This window comes from Salmo salar, chromosome ssa24 (genome assembly GCF_905237065.1).
Source record: "Salmo salar chromosome ssa24, Ssal_v3.1, whole genome shotgun sequence".
NCBI classification, from domain to species: Eukaryota; Metazoa; Chordata; class Actinopteri; order Salmoniformes; family Salmonidae; genus Salmo; species Salmo salar.
The window spans coordinates 30452662-30471250 of NC_059465.1; the positions used below are offsets into that span (position 1 = coordinate 30452662).

The 18589-nt window shown below is 44.2% G+C and overlaps 1 protein-coding gene across 12 annotated transcripts in view; it reads right to left on the reverse strand.

The window, feature by feature from the left end:
* Window positions 1-1646: 1646 nt before the first annotated feature.
* Window positions 1647-18589, reverse strand: part of LOC106585658 (acetyl-CoA carboxylase 2-like) — a 63115-nt gene continuing 46172 nt past the window's right edge. For 9 of the 12 annotated variants that reach the window (XM_045706871.1, XM_014172096.2, XM_014172093.2 and 6 more), the window contains 22 exons: window positions 18395-18451; window positions 15863-15904; window positions 15498-15713; window positions 15038-15193; window positions 12049-12252; window positions 11605-11760; window positions 11369-11491; window positions 10958-11227; window positions 10440-10537; window positions 10186-10306; window positions 9921-10031; window positions 9207-9350; window positions 8785-8905; window positions 8473-8569; window positions 8050-8146; window positions 6954-7089; window positions 6443-6620; window positions 5505-5617; window positions 5078-5232; window positions 4606-4776; window positions 4238-4374; window positions 1647-4037 (listed from right to left, as the gene is read on the reverse strand). In XM_045706871.1, the coding sequence (XP_045562827.1) occupies window positions 3911-4037; window positions 4238-4374; window positions 4606-4776; window positions 5078-5232; window positions 5505-5617; window positions 6443-6620; window positions 6954-7089; window positions 8050-8146; window positions 8473-8569; window positions 8785-8905; window positions 9207-9350; window positions 9921-10031; window positions 10186-10306; window positions 10440-10537; window positions 10958-11227; window positions 11369-11491; window positions 11605-11760; window positions 12049-12252; window positions 15038-15193; window positions 15498-15713; window positions 15863-15904; window positions 18395-18451 (3030 nt within the window). In that variant the 3' untranslated portion in view covers window positions 1647-3910. Of the gene's footprint in view, window positions 4038-4237; window positions 4375-4605; window positions 4777-5077; window positions 5233-5504; window positions 5618-6442; window positions 6621-6953; window positions 7090-7958; window positions 8147-8472; window positions 8570-8694; window positions 8906-9206; window positions 9351-9920; window positions 10032-10185; window positions 10307-10439; window positions 10538-10957; window positions 11228-11368; window positions 11492-11604; window positions 11761-12048; window positions 12253-15037; window positions 15194-15497; window positions 15714-15862; window positions 15905-18394; window positions 18452-18589 lie in introns of those variants that run through there. The other 3 variants (XM_045706872.1, XM_045706879.1, XR_006761771.1) reach the window with 3 other exon arrangements.

Below are 18589 nucleotides of genomic sequence, written 5' to 3' on the forward strand. Positions count from 1 at the left end.
GTTAGATCGGGTTCAAGTCCGGGCTCTGGCTGGCCCACTCAAGGACATTCAGAGACTTGTCCCGAAGCCACTCCTGCGTTGTCTTGGCTGTGTGCTTAGGGTCATTGTCATGTTGGAAGGTGAACCTTCACCCCAGTCTGAGAGGTCCTGAGTGCTCTGGAGCAGGTTTTCATCAAGGATCGCTCTGTTCTTTGCTCCATTCATCATTCCCTAGATCCTGACAAGTCTCCCAGTCCCTGCCACTGATAAATATCCCCACAGCATGCTGCCACTACCATGCTTCACCGTAGGGATGGTGCCAGGTTTCCTCCAGACGTGACGCTTGGCATTGAGGCCAATCTTGGTTTCATCAGACCATTTTTTTTTAACGGTATACCAGACAATCTTGTTGAGAGTTTTTAGGTGCCTTTTGGTAAACTCCAAGCGGGCTGTCATGTGCCATTTCACTGAGAAGTGGCTTCCGTCTGGCCACTCTACCATAAAGGCCTGATTGGTGGAGTGCTGCATAGATGGTTGTACTTCTGGAAGGTTCTCCCATCTCCACAGAGGAACTCTGTCAGAGTGACCATTGGGTTCTTGGTCACCTCCCTGACCAAGGTCCTTCTCCCCGGATTGCTCGGTTTAGCCGGGCGGCCAGCTGTAGGAATAATCTTGGTGGTTCCAAACTTCTTCCATTTAAGAATGATGGAGGCCACTGTGTTCTTGGGGATCTTCAATGCTGCAGACATTTTTTGGTACCCTTCCCCAGTTCTGTGCCTTGACAAAATCCTGTCTCGGAGCTCTACGGACAATTCCTTCGACCTCATGGCTTGTTTTTTGCTCTGACATGCACTGTCAACTGTGAGACCTTATATAGACAGGTGTGTGCCTTTCCAAATCATGTCCAATCAATTGAATTTACCACAGGTGGACTCCAATCAAGTTGTAGAAAAATCTCAAGGATGATTAATGGAAACAGGATGCACCTGAGCGCAATTTCAAGTCTCATAGCAAAAGGTCTTAATACTTATGTAAATAAGGTATGTTTTTGTTTTTTTATACATTTGCGAAAAAATCTTAAACCCGTTTTCGCTTTGTCATTATGGGGTATTGAGTGTAGACTGCTGAAAAAAATATATTTAATACATTTTAGAATAAGGATGTAACGTAACAAAATGTAGAAAAAGTCAAGGGGTCGGAATACTTTCCAAAGGTACTGTAAGCAAGAGGAGTAACCAATGGCGGCTAAGAGGGAAACTCAAATTAGGAGCAAATTGACAAAAATATACGGACATCTCTGGTGGAACTTTGCCAAGCAAAGACTCAAGAGCTGTGCTACCCTGTAGTACACCAACTACTAACTTACCATCTGCTAGTTACTGTACCATTGGCATTCCTGTGTTTGTAAGCCTTACCATGATACTGTTAAGTTCCCTGTTCTTTATCTGTTGTCTGTATCATCTTAGGAAGTATTACTGTGATGTTTTATTTATATTGGAGAAAGGGAGGAATTTATCAAACACGGTTTACTATATATATTTGTATGTTTCAAATCCCTTCTATCTCCACGGAAAAGCTTTAGTTTCTTAAACAGTATTTACCCATACATTCCAAAACAGGTCAGCATTGGAAAATATGCTAAAATTAGTCAAATTCTGAATTCATCATTGAAGTATTCACATGATTTTTTATGACTGAAGGCTGTCAGGCTACATGTACTTTAAAATTACGCAAAAACAATAAAATCACAATGGGTAAATCAGTTTCAGTTTTGTGCTGAAAATAGATTCATTACATTTATTTACTTTACCTCTTATTAGGGTAACGTACACAAAATAGCAGATATTTTATATATATTATTGATACAATTTCAAATGGATATCTGATATTTTGTTGAAGGCAACAGCAGGAGAACAGCTTGGGGTCTCTCGGTTACAATTTTGTAATTTATCAATTGTACCGTTGTCTGCCCCTGTTCACCTGAGTATAAGCAACAATCAGAATTATATTAAACACAATGAAAACATGTACACGTATTCATATCACATACAAAAAGATAGCATAAATCATGATCTTCTTTAGGTGTCCATTTGTTCCAAATGAGCACCATACAAATACTATGGGTGTGAATTTATCTACTGGCATTTAGATTGTTCAGCCAGACTACACACCATGTATACACCATGTATACACCATCAATAACCAGGTTTCCATCCAACCTTTTTATGCGAGTAAAGTACATGTTGGATAAAAAAGGTGACAAAAGGCCTGATGCAAATTTGTAGGTAAACTTCACAAATGTCGACAAAACAAAATACGGGGTTATTATAAGGTGGGATTTTTTTGTGTCTGTAAATGTATTATGCGAGAAATGGCGGTGAAGATGCCTTTATGCGTACATATTGCAATAATAACCATCATATCAAAGTAAAGTTGGAGTCACGCGATGACATGTGTGGTCCTCCCACTAGACTCGTTGGGAAAACATGCAGTTTATTAGGCTACAGATGAAATTAATGATGAACTTCACAGGGTGGTGAAAGTGCACGGTGATGAGCTTGATACTGCTTTCCAATAAATATTGAGGGTCTTATTCTGGTGACATGATGATCAATGCTTGGCTGCTGTTTGACAAATCAAAATGATCTCACTCATTTTGTCTATAATAATCTCATCATGTAGGTAGCCTACTCGCACTGTATTGCGTTGTTGGCACGCAGATTATTCGACCTGAATGAGCACATTGGCTATATAATTTTTTTTTTTTTTTTTAAGTGCGAAAACCATCAGTGAAGTTGAAAATCCGACGGAAACCCATTTAACTTGTATTTTTTTAATTTGGTAAATGGGAATTTAACAGCAAAAGTCATTTTTTGTGCATACCTCATCACGCACAGCCTATTTTCCGCAACAAGTCAATTTGATGGAAACACATCTCTGGTGGGAAAATGCACATATTGTTTTTATGCTGATTTTAGAATATTGACATGAACATCTGTGGCCAATTGGATGGAAACCTAGCAATTGACAACAACAAAAATACAAATGACTCAGGAAAAACACAGGTGTATTTCTAATTCAGTCAAACATCAATAATACAAAGAAAGAAATTCAAGGGCACAAGAATAAACACGGGTGGTAATGTTAAGTACAAAAAAAGCTTTTACCTGACTTTCAAATTGCACACGGTTAGGCTTTTAAAGACTACACTGACATAAAAACTAACCTTTGGTTTAATTAGGGAAAGAAAACTGAAAATTCCCCTTCGTACAGTATGCCGTACAGTCAGAGGATAGCAATGAGAATCTTTATTAGAATACTGACAAAAAGGCCCATGGTTCAATCCATTCAATGAATGTTTTTAGATGTTACATTTTGGAAACATATGGGTTATCCCATCCTATTGCTAATGTGAATTTGAAATGCCAGCGAGTAGTGGTGGTTCCCTCTGATCACAGCAATGTCAACCGCTACATGGAACCAGACCGTTGTTTTTGCCTGCTTGTAGTGTCAGGTGGGTGGGGTTTGTACCTTTGATCATTTTCTATTGGTTCCATTGGAACAGGCAAACTCAAATACAGTATTTGAAATGATCTGAGATAGTATTTGAACCCAGGCCTGCTTGGAACATCCTAAACATGTCCAATCACAGCATGTAGTACATGTGCAGTATATAGTGGCAGGGTGAATCTCTGCTGTGCCTGGTTACTGTGTGAGTAGCACTAACTAGCCCTAACCCTGAGAATAAGACAAGCTTCAGTCTTCTTAGCTTTATTGGCTCACCTGATTACAACAGAAAGTAGGATGCACTGGAGAAAATGCTGGCCCTAGGGTCCACACTCCACATGTCTACTTCTCTAGTCTCTCTCGTATGTACAACTACACGGATGTCTTGTGTAAGGCATCAGGCAGCTCAGCTCAGACCTGGAGTTTAACTGGGGGCCGTGCCGTCCATCGTGGCCAGCAGGTGGGAGATCTTGGCCCTCTGGGACGGAGTGATGGTCTGGCTCATGTGGATGATGCAGTCCATGGTCAACTCAGGATTGGCCTGCACCAGGCTAGAATAACAGACACAGTATACACAATAGGATTACTGGTAGTGGCCAGCATATACACACAGTACATTCAAGTGCATGCGTGTGTGATATATATACACACACACACACACACACACACACACACACACACACACACACACACACACACACACACACACACACACACACACACACACACACACACACACACGTGTGTGTACCTGCGGATGTGTTTTAAGGCGTGGTCCCTCTTCAGGTACTTGATGTTCTCTCTGATGGCTGATTGTGTGCCGTCCTCTTTGGTCAAATGTTTCTCCAGCCACTCCACCACCGCTTTGTTGTCGTCCCAAAGGTACGCCTGGAAATGAGGCACATAATCTCACTCTAAAACACTTCTACACACAATGGATTGGAGTGAAATAGATTGTGTCTCCCACACAGTAACCCAACATCTTAAACATTGGACCAAAAATAACTCCTTATGTTCAGAGGGTGACAATTAGGATTACATGTTTCAGACAGGGCTGCTACACTATAATAGCACCACTTGTATGACATGAACGGAGACATTAAGTTGTGACGTCGATACCTGGACTGTGCCCTCAGTCTCCACAAACCAGCGGCGCAGCATGGACTGGATGTGTCCGTCACTCAGCTCTGGGTTGGCCTGCAGGACCTCACACTTCACCATGCCCTCCAGCAAGAGGCGCCGCAGACGCCAGTAGAAGAAGCTCCGCACGTTCTTCCAGTCCAGGATGTCCTGCATGTGACCACCGGGTTACACAGACCACCCCCGGGTTACACAGACCACCCCCGGGTTACACAGACAATAGAGTGAGAGGGAGGGACACTAATGCCCCTGTCCCATTGCAGGTACAGAGAATAGGACTGGGCACGACACATGCATCTCCTGCCAGCCACATGCATCTCCTGTGCTCCCTTTGTATTTTCCTTCAACTGTATTTTGCTTTGCAGTGTTGGCTCTGGCACCTTCTCTTGTTTGATTGACTATCATAACACAGAGAGTGTTGCAAAATACAGAGAGGAAAGTTGATTCTTACCGTGATGGCGCCCTTCTCCTGCATCCTACCAGGAGTGTCGTGGAGGTCCACAAACTGTACTGCCACCTGGTGGTAAATGGGCAGTAGGAACTCCTCTCTGGCCCTCAGCTTGACCTCCAGGTCCCGCCGCTGTTTGTCCGTCAGCTCGGGTGTACCTGGCCAGTCAAGAGGATTTATCAGCCAGTGTCCCCAATGGAAAGCAGAAAATGTGTGTTTCTTATTGGACAAGTCCAGGCAGTCTTATCCTGTTTCAGTCTGATTATTTTGTTTGGTGCCTAATGACCCAGATGTTTTTTTTAATAGTTGACAAACCCCTTTTACTCTAAACATGCCAAAACTTCAACAATTGTTATAATGCTAATGAAAAGAAAACACGATGCCTATTGTACATATAGGTGGAAGTACAGGTACTGTTGTAAGAGTTTACCAAGTTGTTCAGCCAGAACGGCGTAGATTGAGTCGATTCGGCGCATGGTCTTCAACAGGTCTTTCCTGCGATACTTGATCTCAACAGTGCCCTCTGCCTCGAGCACACCACCCCTGGACAGAGAGAGAGTGAGAGACAGAGAGAGATAGACACACAGAGACAGAGAGAGAGACAGAGAGAGACAGAGAGAGACAGAGAGAGAGAGAGAGACAGAGACAGAGAGAGAGAGACAGAGAGACAGAGAGACAGAGAGAGAGAGACAGAGAGAGAGAGACAGAGAGAGAGAGAGACAGAGAGAGAGAGAGACAGAGAGAGAGAGCAGAGAGAGAGAGACAGAGAGAGAGAGACAGAGAGAGAGAGACAGAGAGAGAGAGACAGAGAGAGAGAGACAGAGAGAGAGAGACAGAGAGAGAGAGACAGAGAGAGAGAGACAGAGAGAGAGAGAGACAGAGAGAGAGAGACAGAGAGAGAGAGACAGAGAGAGAGAGACAGAGAGAGAGAGCAGAGACAGAGAGAGAGAGAGAGAGACAGAGAGAGAGAGACAGAGAGACAGAGAGACAGAGACAGAGAGAGAGAGAGACAGAGAGAGAGAGAGAGACAGAGAGAGAGAGAGACAGAGAGAGAGAGAGACAGAGAGAGAGAGACAGAGAGAGAGAGACAGAGAGAGAGAGAGAGAGAGAGAGAGAGAGAGAGAGAGAGAGAGACAGAGAGAGAGACAGAGAGTGAGTGAGTGAGTGAGTGAGTGAGTGAGTGAGTGAGTGAGTGAAGAGGAGAGGAGAGGAGAGGAGAGGAGAGGAGAGGAGAGGAGAGGAGAGGAGAGAGAAGATAATGGGAGGGTAAAGATGAAGAGAGGAAGTGAGAGAAAGAGGGAGAGTAAACGAGCAACTCATTCACATTGCAGGGAAGCTTCTCTCCTGTGTAAATGTAAAAAGGCCCACCTGCTCTCCTTGTCTGCGTAGAGCTCCATGCACAGAGGGTTGATGGTGGGGTCGATCACCACCCAGGATCCCCCTCTCAGCTCGGCGTGCGGTGGGATGTAGATCAACACAGGCTGGCGAAACTCACGCAGGCCATCCACGATGTAGGCACCAAACTTCAGCACCTGGTCGTACATGTCTGAGAGAGAGAAACGGACTTGCACTTCTGGTTTTATTTTATTCTATAAATGCTGAGAGAAACGGACGTGCAGCTACGGTTTTATTTTATTCTTTAAATGCTGGGGTGTTTTAGTGGCAGTTATTGTTCCAGTCAGTACCAGACCTGGGTTTAAATACTATTTGAAATGTTAGAAATATTTTGAGCTTTACTTTAATCTGCCAGATGGGCATTCTTTGCACTTTTCTAGACTTTTCTATTGGTTCCCTTAAAACAGGCAAGCTCAATCAGGCACAGATACAGTATTTGAAATGATTTGATGTTGTATTTGAACCCAGGTCGGCCAGTCTGTACCCTTCATTCCCCCGGAGAAGCCTCTCCAGTTGGCGAACACCATCAGAGGCAGCCGCTCGCGGTTGAAGTCACGGATGGCCTGGGCCGTCTTAAAGGCTGAGTCCGGGAACCACACCTGGCCGGCCTGTTGCACCAGCTGAGAGAAACACACACAGGGATATTACACTCTGGTGTAGCTGTCATTTCAGTTTGTGTTACCTTGTCAGATCATGTTTTTCTTTTCTAAATGATCAAAGACATCGAAACTTTTGATGACGGCTTACTAACAGGTCACCTTGGCTTATGACACAAGCAGGTCCATTACGTAATCATTAAAGGACACAACATACACTGAGTGTACAAAACAGAGGGTTGTGCGGACAGTACATCACTGGAGCCGAGCTCCCTGCCATCCAGGACCTCTATATCAGGCGGTTTGAAAAGAAGGCCCGGAAAATCGTCAAAGACACCAACCCCCCAAGCCATAGACTATTTTCTCTGCTGCCACACGACAAGCGGTACCGGTCTATCAAGTCTGACACCAACAGTCTCTTGAACAGCTTCTATCACCAAGCAATACAACTGATAAAAATGTATCTTTATTGACCTTTTAATTAAATCTTTGCATTTCACTGTACTTGTGCATGTGACATTAAAACTCGAAAACCTTCCTAATTTTGAGTTGCACCCCCTTTTGCCCTCAGAACAGCCTCAATTCTTCTGGGTATGGACTACAATGTGTCGAAAGCGTTACACAGGGATGCTGACCCATGTTGACTCCAATGCTTCCCACAGTTGTGTCGTGTTGGCAGGGTGTCCTTTGAGTGGTGGACCCTTCTTGATACACATGGGAAACTGTTGAGCATTAAAAACCCAGCAGCTGTGCAGTTCTTGACAAACTCAAACCGGTGTGCCTGGCACCTACTACCATACAAAATCCTTCTTTAACCTGTCTTCTCCCCTTCATCTACACACTGATTGAAGTGGATTTAACAAGTGACATCAATAAGGAATGATAGCTTTCACCTGGAGTCAGCTGGTCAGTCTGTCATGGAAAGAGCAGGTGTTCCTAATGTTCTGTACACTCAGTGTACAATGTGGACACTAAGCCACTCACTCTGGCCTCAGAGTCCAAGTTGGCTGGATCGGCCGGGATAGCCACCTCAACGGTGCGTGTTTCCACTGCGATGACACCAATAGGAATCCCTCCTAACCTGTGGTGTTTTTTGTTACAAGTTAGTTGTTAATTTACGTTCCGAGCACTAACATCTCAGGGGTTCCATATCCTGTAGGTATGATGCTTTACATATTGTCAACATGTATGGACCTTTATAATGCCATATAATAACACTTCAAATGTCTCTCTCTATGTATCAAACGTTTTCTACTGACTCAAAATGGCTGGTATTTAGTAAGGATTAAAATGCATTTGAATTTCATCATAATGCATTGTACCTGCAGACTTTAAGTTTTACCCGTATGTCTTCTGTAAGCATTTCTATCACAGAATTCTAGGATTACAAGTTGCTATTGTGCGTACCTGGCTCTGCCTACCACTACTGTCTGGGCCCAAGATCCCAGTACCTCCATGAAGGAGCCATGGTCACAGAATCCACTCTGCCAGGCTCCTTTCACAGCTAAACACAACACACAAACAGAGTTGATTTAGTCGTCCACATTAATATGTAAAGTGTATTGCATTTTTTTTATGCACTTTAAATAGTTGTGGTTTTGGTTCGATTCAAAATACAGTACACTACACCGTGGAATCAAAACGATAGTGATATATCCATGGGGAAACAGAATCTGGGCAGAGTTAAGATGGTTATGTATGCTGCAGAGTGTCTCTCACTGGGGTGGGGCCTCCCGGCCAGTAGCCAGCGGGGGTCATAGGGAGCCTTGGTGGGGGTGAACTCAATCTCCCTCTCCACTGGGTCCTTGGGCGGGATCACCGGCACCGGAGAGTGCTTGTTCTGAAACCAGAGTAGAACAATGTTCTGAGATCTTCTATCTGGGGGTTGGTCGGCTGAGTTCGACCTCTTACGGGACATATTTAGCCTGGTCCCAGATCTGTTTGTGCGGTCTTGCCAACTTGGCGTCTCAGAGTAGAACTGCTGATCTAGGATTAGTTTTGTCTGTTAGATCATAATGAATATGATTATATGAACAGGGGGGACCTGATCCTAGATCAGCACTACTACTCTGAGAAGCTTTATGAATATGGGCTCAGATCTGAGACCAGGCTAGGATGTTCTTTCTCTTCTTCAAATGTACCTTTGGCATAAAGGAGAGCCACTGCAGGATGGTGAAAACGCCCTCGAAGTCGTCAGGCACTGTGCTGTGTGTCACGCCATTGTTGTGCATGATCTGGACGCCTCCCAGCTGGTTGTTGGAGGTGTACACCTCTCGGCCCAGGACCTGCAATGAAAACAGCTCCACTGTCAACGACACTGAAAATACACCACATATCCAGTGGATTACATTCATCCAATTCGGATGCTGCGCAACAGGGAAAGGGAAAGGATAGGGAAAGGGGGATACCTAGTCAGTTGTACAACTGAATGCATTCAACTGAAATGTGTCTTCCGCATTTAACCGAACCCCTCTGAATCAGAGAGGTGCGGGGGGCTGCCATAATCAACATCCACTTCTTTGCGGCCCGGGGAACAGTGGGGCTACTGGCCCAACACTCTAACCACTAGGCTACCTGCCGTCCAAGTGGTTGAAAAGCAGAAGACATTAATGGTCATTTAAAATAGTCTAAAAAAAAAATTGTTTCACTATTTATGAAATACGAGATGCCTTTAAGGGGTATTTTAGCTAAAAAACATATTTTGATATATTCCTCGTCTGTCCACTGCTGATATGGTCTCAAATTACCATTATACCATTGTGTTATCCTAATAGTGGACCTGTGTTCACTTCTTGGAAAAGTCTTACAAGGTGTCAAAAGCATGATGAATCCAAACAGACAGGACAGAGGCATACCTTGTTGAGGGCTCCAGCCCCAGTCAGGATGATGTGGGAGTTCTCCACCTGGATGACCCTCTGCCCCAGACGCACCAGATAGGCACCGATGCCAATGGCACGGCACGTCACCTGCAGTAACCAGGACATAACATGGCTTTAACATAAGCTATGAGGCATGGTAGGCCTAACCACCTGGGGTATCTAACCCCAGACGAAGAGACGTGTGTGTGTGCGGTCTGCGTGCGTGTGTGTCTATTGTGGTGATGTGACGTCTCCTCCTGACCATGCTGATGGTGATGATCTCATCGTAGGCCTGGGATGTCTCCCCGGCGATGGTGCCTGATCCCCTCAGGTTCTCCACCCCCAGTCCCTCCTCGGTCCCTATGATATCAGTGATAACGTACCTGGAGCCCAGCCAATTGGATGGGAGAGTGAGAGAGATTGAGTCAGCGAATCTCTGGGATAACAAACTGTGTTCGTAAGCTGTGCTATTTGATAAAGGGGTGACTAGCCCCAGGTGAAGGGGGTGTGTCCTACCTGGACTCCCCGCCCTCCTCCACATGGTGGCAGTGGACAGCGTTGGTGGAGCTGATGCGGGTGTAGTCCTGGGGCGTCAGGTACAGATACTTGAAACCCTACAGGTGGGCACAATAAAACTAACAGTCATCAGTCCCAAGGAAGAGGGCTCACACAGTGACAGAAACAGGGCATGACTGTGAAAAGGCTGATAGTGATTACACCTTGCCATTATGCCCCACCCACCACTGTTCTGATCACAATTCTGTTTGTCCAACCTAGTAGACCATGCCACCAGCACATGCGGAGGGAAGGAATACTGGTAAGTCAGAAAAGGAACATGTTTGATTGCCATGACCTCTGCTGCAGCAAATTATTTACACGTTGAATAAGTATTTCCAGCGAGTGTGTTTCCCCCCCTTACAAGTTTCAACCCTGCACCCAAATACTTTTTTAGAATGATTATTGAGTTGAGCGCGTCAATAGTTAAATGGTCTGGCATAGAGTGTACTGGTAAGTAGTGCCCGGTGATAAGCCACCTTGTAAGGATCCTGGGGGTCGATCCAGGCCACCTGGAACATGTGTCGTATCTCCTCGGCCAGGCCGATGCGCGCCCCGCTGTTGGCTGAGATGTAGATACGTGGAATGCCCTCGTCCCGGGCCAGCTCCGACGCCCGCAGGAACAGCTGGTCCTCCTGGGGCCCGAACGAGCCAATCCTATAGGTGATGTCGTTGCAGATGACGATGATGTCGCGGCCCTCGGGATACTCAGGCGTCTTCATCCGCATCCGGAAGACTACCATTCCCACCTGGGAGGAAGAGGGAGTGAAGAAGTGTATAGGCGATTGCCATGTGGTTTTGGGACAACATAGGGGATTTAAAAGAAATAGGGTCCTGCTTATCTCCGTTTCAGTTCCTACCAATCCACGTGAGAATGCCATGTGTTCTACCTGGTTGTCTCCAGGCAGGCGGTTCATTTGCACCAGTCGGTCCTGCGGGTCCAGCACCAGCTCAGTGCACATCAGCACGTCTTTAGGGCAACTGTCACCCGGACCCCACAGCTTAAAGAGGGCCTATGAGACACATGGGTTTAAAAGAAATACAGTCCGCACAGTTTAAACAGAGGAAGGATCAAGGGTAAAAACACTTTTACAGTGAGAGGTAGAGAGAGAAAGAGAGACCCCACCTGTCGGAACATCTCAGGGAAGTCGTAGACGTAGGTGGTGCCCAGGGTCTGAGCCTGGAAGCGCTTGTACTGCAGCAGGTCCTTGGTGACATAGGGATGGTTGATGAGCATGCCGTGCAGAGGGCCCTGCTTGTCCTCGTATGACTGGAACATGATCTAGAGAACAGAGATGGAGGTCAGCAGCAGCTTATAGCACTGAATTGATAGAGAAACTTAAATACAAAGTTCTTATCAACGATTTGTGAAGCATCTAGTCTTCATGAATGCCCTATGAAACCTTTATTAATTGTAGAATCTGTACTCCTGCACTGCTTATTCAACACCATTTCTCTGGCTGTGCAGTGTGTACCAATCTGTGCACACTGAATGTGAGTGGCAATTTCCTGTGGCATTGGTAAGCAAGTGAGCTGATCCTGTTTATAGTGCTCTTCCTGATCTACATACCTGTCCTGTTGAGGGGTCTGTGACTTCCTTATATAGGCTGATGTCCAGGTTGTAGCCCGACTCGTTGGTGAGGAACAGGTGGATGGGGATGGCGGTCCCGGTGGGCGTCAGCCGAATGTTGATCTTCAACTCTGCCTGGAGCACCCGGAGCTTCCACAGCCTACTGCCGTAACGCATCACCATGGAGCGCACTGACTCCTCAATCTACAAGGGGAAGGGGGCAAGAGAGGACACAGAGAGGCAACACATACAGTATAGTTCATATACACATGTCAAATCAAATCAAGCTTTATTTATATAGCACATTTCAGACATGAATCCAACGCAATACGCTTCACAGTAAAAAACAATACAGAAAAACTGAAATATTTACTACACAACAAACATAAGAGGATAAAAACAAAAGAATAACAATAAAAACTGAAAGACTAAAAAGCACCCTGAGGAAAAACAAAGCTAAAAAAAGTGTTTCAAGATCTCTTTTAAATATTTCCACAGTTTTGGCTCCCATCAGGTTCTCTGGCAGGCTATTCCAGAGACTGGGGGCATAATGACTAAAGGCTGCCTCTCCATGCCTCTTGGTCCTAGGCTTTGGGATAGTTAAAAGGCCAATGCCAGAGGACCTGAGGGACCTACTGGGTACATAACTAAAAAGCATGTCTAATATGTATTGGGGTGCACGATCGTGGATCGCTTTAAAAACCAATAGAAGAATCTTAAAATGTATTCTAAAACTCACAGGCAGCCAGTGCAGAGACTTTAAAACCAATGTAATGTGTGCTCTCAGTCTGCTGCAGCAGTCTGTATGTTTTGCAGTTGAACAACGGCTTTCTTGAGAAGACCAGACAGGAGAGCATTACAGTAGTGAGAGCATGGATGAGTCTCTCTGTATCAGCCTGAGAGAGAAACGGCTGCACCTTGGCAATGTTCCTCAGGTGGTAAAAAGCAATTTGTCACATTCCTAATGTGTGATTCGAAATTGAGTTCAGAATCTAAAATGACACCTAGGTTTTGGACCTTATGTTTGATCTTTATTGCCTGTGAATTAAAACATGAGGCCAGATTCGCTCTCTGTGCTTTGGCTCCAATAATAAGTACATCAGTCTTGTCTTGCTTTAGCTGGAGGAAGTTGTGAGCCATCCAAGTATTTAAATAATTAATACAGTCTAATAATTTAACTGTGGAGCTAAAATCCTCTGGTGGCACAGAAATAAAGTTGTGTATCGTCTGCGTAGCAGTTAAAATCAATCCCGTGCTTTCTGATTACGATGCCAAGGGGTAACATATATAAACTGAACAGTATGCAAAAATCGACCTTGTGGAACTCCAAAAGGGTGAGGGAAAAAAAACTCTTGACCTAAATACACTACATGATCAGAAGTATGTGGACAGCTGCTCGTCAAACATCTTAATCCAAAATCATGGGCATTAATATGGAGTTGGTCCCCCCCTTCGCTGCTATAACAGCCTCCACTCTTCTGGGAAGGCTTTCCACTAGATGTTGGAACATTGCTACAGGGAATTGCTTCCATTCAGCCACATGAGCATTAGTGAGGTCAGGCACTAATGTTGGACGATTAGGCCGGGCTCGCAGTCGGCGTTCCAATTCATCCCAAAGGTCTACAATGAGGTTGAGGTCAGGGCTCTGTGCAGGCCAGTCAAGTTCATCCACACCAATCTCAACAAACCATTTCTGTATGGACCTCGCTTTGTGCACGGGGGCATTTTCATGCTGAAACAGGAAAGGGCCTTCCCCAAACTGTTGCCACAAAGTTGGAAGCACAGAATCGTCTAGAATGTCATTGTATGCTGTAGCGTTAAGATTTCCCTTCACTGTAACTAAGGGGCCTAGCTTGAACCATGAAAAACAGCCCCAGACCATTCATTATTCCTCCTTCACCAAACTTTACAGTTGGCACTATGCATTGGGGTAGGTAGAGTTCTCCTGGCATTGGCCAAACCCAGATTCGTCCGTCGAACTGCCAGATGGTGAAGCGTGACTCATCACTCCAGAGAACGCATTTCCACTGCTCCAGAGTCCAATGGCGGCGAGCTTTACACTACTCCAGCCGATGCGTGGCATTGTGCATGGTGATCTTTGGCTTGTGTGCGGCTGCTCAGCCATGGAAACCCATTTCATGACGCTCCCAACAAATAGTTATTATGCTGAAATTGCCAGAGGTAGTTTGGAACTCGGTAGTGAGTGTTGCAACGAGGGCAGATGATTTTTACAGCACTTGGTGGTCCCGTTCCACTTCGCAACTGAGCCGTTGTTGCTCCTAGATGTTTCCACTTCACAATAACAGCACTTACAGTTGACCGGGGCAGCTCTAGCAGGGCAGAAATTTTACAAACTAACTTGTTAGAAAGGTGGCAGCCTATGACGGTGCCACGTTGAAAGTCACTGAGCTCTTCGGTAAGGCCATTCTAATACCAATGTTTATCTATGAAGATTGCATGGCTTTGTGCTCATTGTTATACACATGTCAGCAACGGGTATGGCTGAAATAGCTGATTTCCACTAATTTGAAGGGGTGTCCACATACTTCTGTATATATGGTGTAGGTCCTAAAATCTCAATTCTGTCCAGAAGGATATCATGGTGAACAGTGTCAAATGCAGCACTTAAATCCAAGAGTACAAGGACAGAGAGCTGTTTGGCATCTGTGTTGGCTCTAAGATCATTTACCACTTTAACTAAGGCCACCGTCATGTAAGATTATTCGCTTAATTCATGAAACCACACAATCCTTAGTTGTATGTTTTTGCTCATGGGCCTGGAGAGGTGTGCTGTTTTCTGTCCAATGAGGTCATTTCTAGGCAATATTTGTATTAATTTAAGTGACCTGTTTTGGCCCTGGAGCACCCCGAGAGGTAAAGGTTTCGCATAGCCCCTTTAAAGATGGAATATTATGAAAAGTATTGTCGTCAATCACTTAGCTAAGCACGTTATGGAGGAGCTGGCAGCGCAGATAGGAGGCACACTGACCTTGGAGGGGTCCATGATGACGGTGGGGACAAAGTTGAGGAAGATGTGGTTGCAGTCAGTGCGCACATTATTGTTGCTGAAGGCTACCTCCAGCTCATCCATGGCCTCCAAGAGAAGACGCTCACCCTCATTCTGCAGGTACTCAAAGGATGCTTCCTGGAGGAGAGAGAGAGGGGTGCAAGAGTTATGAAATACAATTATTATTCTTAGCAAGACAGAAACAATTTATCTCAAATATAAGGGAGCAAAAACAATACATGTATTTTTAAAGGGATTTGTATTTTATTTAACTAGGCAAGTCAGTTAAGAACAAATTCTTATTTACAATCATACTGGCCACAGAGATACAAATGTTATCCAGGAGTTCATCTGACTCTGGGGAAGTAGATAAAGGGCCTCATTCCCAGAATCCCAAAGTATCCCTTTAACTTTGTGTGACGTTGACTCCACCCCCCTGTACCTTTGTGATGAGGTCAGAGTGGCGGATGATGGCTCGGATGAAGAAGCGGTAGTCGGTGACCTCGGCACCCTCCTGCACACGGGCGGCGCCCAGGTACAGGTGCATCTTGTGGTTGGCACAGGGCACAGCTGTCAGGTCAAAGTTACGCATGCGGTTCAGCTCCAGCTGGAAGGCCAGAGCAGGCTCCAGGTTCCTGTAGATACGGTCCTCCTGGAACTGGGAGAGAGTGAGGAAGGGGGGGTTGAGGGAGAGAGAGGGAGGGTGGGTGTTGAGAGAGAGATAGTTTACTAGTGTTTTAAGGTTGTTCATGTATAACAAATGTCCAGTTATTGTGAGAACTATTTTGTGTAAATGTTGTTTTTTACCCCGTCTCTGGCTCTGAAAGTGAAGAACTTGGGAAATTCCCTCTGGTAAAAATCAGAGAGAAAAATGTGATCCATTTTGGTCGTATTCATTAGGGCACCAAACAGAAGAAAAGGGTCAGAAACAGGTAGAGACTATTATTGTCGAATAAGAAAGGATTGTTTTCATTTTCCATTACAAAAATCTTTAAATATGACACTGCTTTTATTAGCCATAGTTTAATGTAAGTTAATGTTAAGTTAATTGTACATGAATCATAAGTTACTGAACAATTTTTGTAACCTTTATTTTAGTCACGCAGTCCCATTGATACCAACATGCACATAATTTACAAAATACAGTTGGGGAAATCTGTAGATTGTAAGGAACTAAAAGCTGATTTATTCTGAGGAGACTACCAGAGTTAGCCATACCAGAGACCGGGCATGGTAACTCGTACATCTGAAGGTTATTATTGATGTTAGGTACGGCGGGAGTTTTTGTAAAATAGCTTTATAAATAAAAAGAGAGCAATGACTCAACCTATTTGACTTTCCAACAGTAAAGAATGCAGTGAACAGAACATGTCGCCTTGTAATAAAACGAAGAGCGCTATGTCTAACTGCATCTAATGGCTTTAAAACCTTTAACGGCAGTGGGCTAAATCACACAGAGTGTCTCTTGGTAGTCTTAAAAAAATCTACTTTTAAACAAAAGTATACACCTCTCACACATGGTTATGGGCTTAAAAAAGAAGACACCTCTTCCATGTCAGATATAGAGTTGAAATGTATTACATTTTGAGTTTGCATCCCAATATTACACTTGTTTGCAATTTTATAACTAACTTCATGCAATTCTACAAATTTTGCCATGGGGTGGAGACAAAATGAGCAGTTATAGAGCACATTTCCTGCAATTCTACACATTTGCCATAGGGTGGAGTCAAATGTTTGCAGTCTTTAATATGATAACTGATGATCAATGGGCCCCAACCCGGTTGGTAATTCGACCAGGCTTACAACAAGTTTAGATAGCTGGCCGCTAGACTAACTTAACAATAAAAAAACTCATATCTGACATGGGCTAAATGAGTGACGGCTGATGCACAACCACATTTCTGAAATTGCAACTTGTGTATTCTATTATTCTAACTCTCAACAGTTGAGACCCCCGACTGAGTTCCTAAAAAAAATTATCTTAAAAAACAAACAATTGAAATTGGTCCGCGGACCTAGAAAGGGGGTCCATGAGTTTCCCATCCCTGATATAGATAATGTCACCATAGCCTATGACTGGTAGGAACGTTGATTAAATGATCGGCTTTCTACTGTTTAGCGAGAAGCAAGACCTATTTCTATAGAAGAAACCCCTTTGTATTCCCAGCTTCTTAACTAACTCATCGACATGCTTTTTAAGAGACAGCTTATTGTCTATCCAGATGCCCAGATATTTGTATGCAGGAACACGATCAATGGAGGCACCATCCAAGGTACATACTTGTATATTATCAAAGATCTTTTGACAAGCAATCCAAGTACAGTCAGTGTGAACATCTCAACGTTGGTTTGGAGTTGATAGCTTAGACGGTGAAAGAGGACATAGGTCTAGAATTATTTTTACCATTCTAGCCTATGGCTCTTTTTTCCCATTACAATGCATTGGTATTCATGACAACGGCTCTGTTTGAGCTGCTCAATGAGGGGACACGAGAGAGCTATTAGCTGACATTACATAGCTACTTGTCGTCACTCTAAACTCCGACAATCAGCTTTTGATTGGTAGCAGATATTTTTGTTACGATTTCAGACTTGAATAGCAGGGAAGTTGACCAAGATGTCATACCCTCTAACCTTTTGTCTCACTTGTTGGGAAAGTTGTCAAAATGTCAGTTGTTTATAAAAAGTTAAAGAAAATGTTGTTGATGTGGTTACTTAAACAGCTGTAACGTTTGATCGGTACCAGATCATTCTGTTCTGATTTGAATAGCAGGGAAGTTGACCAAGATGTCATACCCTCTAACCTTTTGTCTAACTTGTTGGGGAAGTGGTCAAAGGAGCTGATTTGTGTCAAAAGTTGCATTCACAGTGAATGGAATGTTGGAAGTCATGATGGAAGCTTCAGAATGTTGAAGAAAAATAGTGAAAGTGGATAAAGTTCAATAAGTTTTATAAGTAAAATTAGTATAGGAAATTGTATAAAATCACACTATTCAAGACCAGTCTGCTTGTTTTGAAGTTTGAATTGCGTTTCTAGCTTAAACGGTGTAAGAGGAGCAGCATTGTAAAGAATAACTAGAAGTCAGAAATGAGTGGTACAATATTTAAAGTGTGGCTGCAAGCCACACTTATTAATAGTAAGAGATAACGGAGTACTACTCACCATTTTATTCAACAACAACAAAGGGAATGTCAAATGTAGCCTCGTATGACCATTCTGATCTCGCAAGCTTACATTCTGTTTCACTACATGGATTCCATGCAACAAAATGGAAGCTTGGGAGATCAGGATGATCATACGAGGCTATTTCAAATGGTCTTGTAGAAACATCTTACCCTCTGTGCGACTAAAAACGTGATCCTTCGGATGCCGTGCTCAAAGAGTAAAACTTTCTGGAATAAGAAATGATCAAATCAAGTATAATCCTAGTGCAGAAATCATAGGACACTGGGATAATAATAAGATTCCCCCCTATGAGAGAAATCCATCATGTTACTGTGAGAGTTTGGGGGGGGATGAACAGTGCTGCT